The sequence below is a fragment of the Vanessa tameamea genome, chromosome 6, assembly GCF_037043105.1.
Source record: "Vanessa tameamea isolate UH-Manoa-2023 chromosome 6, ilVanTame1 primary haplotype, whole genome shotgun sequence".
Taxonomy (NCBI): Eukaryota; Metazoa; Arthropoda; class Insecta; order Lepidoptera; family Nymphalidae; genus Vanessa; species Vanessa tameamea.
This window is the reverse complement of record NC_087314.1, coordinates 13,543,242-13,550,345: the sequence shown is the minus strand read 5'-3', so window position 1 is coordinate 13,550,345 and position 7,104 is coordinate 13,543,242. Positions and strand designations below refer to the sequence as shown.

At 31.7% G+C, this 7,104-nt stretch overlaps 1 protein-coding gene across 1 annotated transcript; it reads right to left on the bottom strand.

The window, feature by feature from the left end:
* Positions 1-265: 265 nt before the first annotated feature.
* Positions 266-4,308, bottom strand: LOC113403201 (esterase FE4-like). Its single transcript, XM_026643667.2, has 3 exons — positions 4,076-4,308; positions 832-2,105; positions 266-542 (listed from the first exon to the last, which is right to left on the bottom strand). The coding sequence occupies exons 1-3, from the start codon at positions 4,256-4,258 to the stop codon at positions 368-370; spliced, it is 1,632 nt and encodes a 543-aa protein (XP_026499452.2). The 5' UTR covers positions 4,259-4,308; the 3' UTR covers positions 266-367.
* Positions 4,309-7,104: the final 2,796 nt, after the last annotated feature.

The window sequence follows — 7,104 nt, the reverse complement described above, 5'->3', positions numbered from 1 at the left end:
ATGCGGGGCGTCAGAAGAATACGTAAAAATACTTACTTGTTTAAAATTAAATTTAACTTATTTTATAGTAACATTTCAACGAAATGATATATTAGTACTTTTTTATTCGGGGAAGTAATAATTTGCAACCAAAAACTATAATTTAGAATTGAGCATTTGAAACAATTATTTAAAATTTGAAACATTTTATAATTCTCAATTCTTAAATGCAGTATTATTTCTTGGTGCGATAAGAGATCACGTTTACGAGATCAAATTTTAGTCCTTGTTTAGATCATATTTAAATAGTTCTCACTTCTGTTAGGTGGTTTCGTCGTTAATAATCAATAGTATTAATAATAAATACAGATCTTTTTTCTATAAAATATTATGCTAAATCAGTCTTGTAATAGTTTTTGTAAATTTCCTTCCATAAACGATAAGATTCAGGGTTAGGCATCGACCCCATTTTCAGCTCACTATCAATGTATAGGAAATTTAAATTATCTTTAGTACTCGGTGTCCATTTTACTGGCAGATCACTTGAATCCGGAGTAGGATTACTGAAACAACAAAATACAGATCAGTATGTAAACAATGGAGCTTCATTACTATTTAAGGAGTAATGTATATTTTTTATTAGCGTTAGTTTTTATTAAGAACTTTAATTTAACAATTAGCTAATTATTAATTATAATTATGCATATAGCATCAAATAATTGGTTTTATCATGATTTTGGAACTATTAGAATTCCCAAGAAATTTCAGATAGAAATGTATCTATCTATACCATAATATAAATATTTAGAAGATGGAACTTAAAATAATTATAATTTACGATTAAATTCTCACCCATATTTTGCGAAATTGGTCCACATGCTCGTCATATATTCTATAATTCTAGAATCATCATTATTTATTCTGAAGGGCATTAGGTATCCGTCGAATAAGTAAAATATATCATCTGCGTGGCAAGCTCCTTCATGGTCTGAATAACCACTCCTTGTTTTCATAAAATTTCTTGCTCCAGAATAATTAAAAATGTAGTTATACACACCTGATTTGATTCTATTTACTAAAAATTCAGTTTCGAAAATAACTGGAATTTCAAAATACAATTGTGTGTATAGATCTGTTATATTTAGGTGTTTCTGTAAACTAATTTCATCTTTACCGAAGTAAAATTCTTTTACTTTTTCAGCTTCATTCATTGCTTCAAATTCAGATGAAAAAGTAAGATCAGAAGCGAATAAATAACGCCCGTTCCTTTCTTTAACAGATTCTTCTGTTTCCAAAGCCACTAAAAAGTAACCTTCCTTGCTTGTAGTTCCATATAGTACTTCTATATCGTTGGGCCTACTTTTGAAAATGTTGTATGGTAAATCTGTTAATACAGGCTCTGTTCCCGGGATATTCGTTTCAATACACGGTAGGTGTAGAATTTGAGTATCAAAAAATAAGCCTATTGGTTTTTTTGTAGTAATCACAGTGAGCTCTTTGTAGCTCAATTTAGACAATATTTTGTATATTTCATTGGGATCTTCTGTAGTATGTCCAAGAGATTTGACTAGGAGACTAGCAATCCAAACGGGATTTCTATTTATCACCCAATTAGATAATGATGATCCACTTTGAACGATTGCTCTTTTGAATAATCCAGTAGAAGCCTCACTAGCTAATAGCAGTGAAACTGAGGTAGCTCCGGCACTTTCACCAAACACTGTTACGTTATCAGGATCGCCTCCAAATGCAGCAATATTTTTCTGAACCCATTTCAATGCTGCTATTTGATCTTTCAATCCAGCGTTTCCTGGTGCTTCTTTTATATTAAGACAAATAAAGCCAAGGGCACCAAGTCTATAATTGAATGTGACTAAAATAACATCTTTTTTTGTGAGGAAACCCGGTCCGTGGAGAGTCTTACTCCCACTTCCTAGATAAAATGCACCGCCATGAATATAAACCATGACGGCCAGAGGTTTTGTTTTTGGCATTGCTGGTACGTAAACATTTATTTTCAAACAATCTTCAGAGCCGATAACGCCTATAAAAGAGTTTTGTGCGCAGACATAAATTTCGTCTACAGCATTATATACACCTTCCCACGATGGTGGTGGACCAGGGGCCTGAAATAAAACGAAAGATTAGTAACATTAGTATAGAAACGAATGTTAATGATTATTATGAGGAATGATAGTCTGAAATAATATAGTATTATGATTTCTTAAATTTGAATATGTTTTTATTTTTATTTGCCACAATATGATAACCGAATTAAGTAATAAATAAAAAAAAAAATGTTTAAGAGGCATAATTATTTTAAATTTAAGTTACAGTTTCCATTTGACAAAATTCAAGTAGTCGGCATGCAATTGCAAATAACTATGTTTTTTGCTAGTTTCAAAATATTCTCTAAGCTCTTAACTCTCAAAACTGTCGACATGGCGTCAAATTACTTATATATCTTGGGATAGATTGACACTTCAATAAATTAAGTATAACTTGAATTAATAACTTGACGATTTATTTGTAAATAATTAATATTTTTTTTATTTCAATGATTTTATTTTCCTACACGTGTTTTAAGTGGAAATCGACAATTTTAACCAATTTAAAGTGACCGTAGAATACGAGTTTAGCTTATAATGAAAACCTGCTATATATTTTTCTTAGTATTACCTATTCAAATTGTACTTATAACAAGACATTTTACAATTAAGGTGAAAATTTCCATCTATAAAAGTGAAGTAACAAAAACATAATAATCAGCTAGAGACACGCGGCATTGTGTTCAAGCCAAAACAAAGGAACTGGCCTCGCAACACAAGGTGTGTTTGATCCCTTAACAACTAAAATCTATTGAACATAAAATTTGGTTTATTTTTTAATAGACTTAGAATAGCTATTATCCTAAATTTGATAAATACAGCTTGAACGCCCCACTTACTTAGCCCAGCATTGGGAAATTTACAGGCTGCTGAAGATGTCGACTGGCTGAAATATACACAAAAAGCTAACCCACTTCTAGAGGACCTAGAATGTTGAAATTTGTTAAACTGAGTAATTGTGTCTATAAAAAGGAAAAAGGCCTCGCGGCTTCCAAAACTATTATAGCAACAAACAGTTTTTCTTTCGCAGGAGAATAGGTTCCACAACGAAAGGTGGATTTTTATCAGATACCAGATTTGATTGATTGTTTATAATTTATAAAATTTAGACGACCAATAAAATGCACCTGACGGCATTCTAAATAGATTTCTATTACAACTGAAGTAGATTATTAATTATTATAAAATATTGTAATTGTAAAGACATTCGTTACATATAAATATATGTGACTGACTACTGACTTTGCAAATTGAACTTTAGTACTAGTTAATTTAAGGTGAAGCTGTATTTAGTAAATATACACTGTTTTCGCCCGCAGCTTTGTCAAGTATTAGGTATGTAAAAGAAGTCGTCTTGGGTTCAAGCTTGCTTCGTACCAATTTTCATCAAATTCAGTTGAGTGATTTGGCCTGGCAAGCGTAACAGACCATAAACAAACATGACACTTATATGATTACTATAAAAGTTTAGACTAAAAAATAAATATTCACAATCGTGTATAAATGTATTATCAAGAGTAATAAGTCTAGTACCCTAAAATATTTTAATAGTTTGTTGTGAAAAAGGATGACTATGACAGTATCAAGATTTGCCATCACTCTACAATATCCACGAATAGTTATGATTAATTTAATATACTTATTTTTTTTAAAGTAAAACCCGGTGGAAGTTCCTTATTACAACTACTGATATACAGCAAGGTAATTGGTTGCGTGGGCCTATAGTCTGTAATTATATGTACGTCGTAACTACCAAGATTTAATTACGTACATTTGCGCACAAAACGAGAGCGTTACGAGCCAGAAGAGTATCGTCAATAAAAGTCTGCAGGTTATTTGTATACCATTCCTTTAGATCGATAAATAATAATTTATTTACGAAAAAGGTAATGATGTACCATCAAAAAACTATTGATGGGTTGGTTATATTTGACAAACATTACAATGTTTTTGTTTGCAACCATTTCAAACAATATTCAAATACCTACCTGAAACCTCGTGCTACTGTTGGTCGACGCGTACGGTATTCCGATGTACTCAAAAACAGTTCCATCTGCACTCATCTTACCGCTCAAAGTCCCTTGCGCGATCTTAACTTCTGGTGCCGGCTGATCGATTAGGTTCATAACCACTAACGTGAACAAAACGATATATTTCCTCCGGTACCTCATTGTATTGCATATTACTTTAGATCAATAAAAATAAGTGTATTTACAATAAATGGACTAACTTGACTAAATTTCCGACACAACCAATGCGTAGACGCCGCGGTGCCTGACTAAACAATTGCTGCCGGTCACCGGTGACGTTAAATCGAGAATTATATCGTGACGTCATGCTACAAGGGGTCCTTGATTTTTATCGTATTAATAATTTATTTTGCTTTTTATTGAATAATTTTTGTTATATTGTGTCTAATGTTGTGTATTTACAATTTTTTTTTTTCAGCCTGTAACTAACAAAAAAAATTAGGTCTTCATATTATAGAATATACCTACATATTATATACAATATTACATAATATATGCTTAAGTGGGGAAAATGGGAAGAAATACTTTTACGATTTTAAATTTTCTCAATTTTACCTGTACAATGTCAGTACTGCCACGTAGTATTAAATAAAAGCTCAGACGAATCTTTACAGTAGAGATAGTTTTAAAGAATAATTAATTCACTTTTAGTTTGAGTTCACCGCAGAAGGAGAGATATTTTTTGTCTTTGATTTTGATCACTCTATTGTTATAGTTTCTCCTCTTCTATACTGTTATATATATATATGCGAAAGTGACTCTGTCTATCTATCTGTCTTGTACCAACCGATTTTTTTCTTCTGAAACTATATATTACATGATTTTAATAAAATTTTTGCATAACATATATTTGTGTTTTTTTTTACGCCCAATCGAGCACGTATATTCGTCTCATAATTCACGTATAATTATAGCATGCTTTATATTTTATTAACATCAAATACTGTCTTTGCCAATTTAAAATCAATTTTGTTTCCGTCTCTATTGAATATGCTGTATTTTGAGATTATTCCCATTTTAATTTAAAATATATGTCGGCGCAAATAATGAAAAGACGCTGATTTGACTTTTTTTAGAGGCAAAGTGCGTAGTTGGCTGGCAGGTGGCGTGGCAGTTCGCACTAACGGAACGTCGGCGCAACCGCAGAGTCGGGAGGCACAGTTCTCGGTCGACAAGCGTTGGGTGCACTCGCATTCCTCCGACGGAACATTTTCCTCGGTTACTCTAAACACATATTATCTAGTTAAAGACTCGTGATTAAATTATTGTGAATATTATTGTGATTACTATGATTAATGTGGTTTATTATTGTGCTAATTGTGGACCAAATTAAATAATAGACGATTATTGTGTTTGTGTTGCTACCTACCTTCATTAGTCGAGAATATTACCATATCTGATACGAAAAATGATTACAGTCTTGATGTTCTTCCGATAAATATATATATATATATATATCTATAACGTTAGACGGATGGAAATGTCGCTGACAGTACATACATATATGTCTCCAGGTTTCAGATATATTTGAAAGATCACTGTAACCATTATGGTGTTAAAAAATAAAGATATTATTTAATTGTAAAACAGTATTAATTCTCATCCAAATAAAATAACGCCTAATATATAAAAGAGATAGGTATCGGGTACACTCGGATGAAACGAACATGTTTTCGGTATATATTTTGTATTAAATAACAGATCCGGCAAAATGAATTAACTACGTGTGAGATTTCATTAAATTATTTAATTAATTGACGAGGAATATAATTTTTATTAAAAATCCCGTGTTGATTAAAGCAATGACAAAAACAAGTTTAAATAATGTCGTATAAAGTAATAAAAAATAGAAAGAGAGGAAAAGGTCACCTGGAACCCCTCATAACGCTTTTCGCGTGACACTTCTGCTTCTGCTATTTCACTCTACTGCAAACAGGGTCAATGAACTTCGTTCGAAAAAAAAACATTTTCAATAAATAAAAACTTAAGAGTTACTTTTTAACTTTCTTACAAAGTTTTCAGACACTCAGATATTTTAAAAGACCTAAAACAAACAGTCAAATACGAGTTGGAACTACGTTCTATACTAGTACTATCACGATATGAGATCATAAATTACTTCAAAACTAAAAGAAAAAGAAACCATTTACTTGGTGGCAACTTAGCTGTGCTAGCGTTGTGGCTCTGTGCGAGCCCGGCTAGGAAGGTACCACCTACTCATCATATATTCTACCGTCATCAATATTTAGTGTTATTGCGTTCCGGTTTGAAGTAAGTCAGTATAACTACAGGCATACAACATCTTAGTTGCCAAGTTTGGAGACGCATTTTCGACGTGAGGAATGTTTAATATTTCTTAGATAAAAAGACACATAAAGATAAATCCAATATAAATTAAAAAACTACACCGTTTTAAAATGAACTTTAATTTATTCTCTGAACTAAAACTAGAATATGGTCATCGGCACCAAACGTTTGCAAGCTTCACCTAAATTAGTTTTAGCTAACATACTAACACAATATTTATAGGTAAATATATTTATTTATATTTCTCATCAAGCATTTTTATTTGATACAGATGGTCGGAAAACATGAGAGTAATTCTGTAGGGATTTCGTTTTTTCATTGCATCTATCGCACCCTAAAAAGACTAAGGGCGTCTGGCAAATGCCTTCAACCTTGGTATTTAAGATTACAGGAACACATCAATACAAATTATTGGTTTTCTTAACTAAATATATCTTAAAGTATTTTAATCGTAGTTATTGTTTATGTATTGATAAAAATCCCGTTGTCCCGTATTTATTGGGGCTAATCAATAATATCATACCAAAAAAACTCTGATTCCCTGGCTGTCAACCCTCGGGGACGAATTTTTAATTTTGATTTACATACGAATAAATTTGCATTTGTGTATTTGCGGTATAATACGTGTACATATAAGCAGTACAGTTGTGTAACAACGAAGAAATTCACTCCAACGCAAT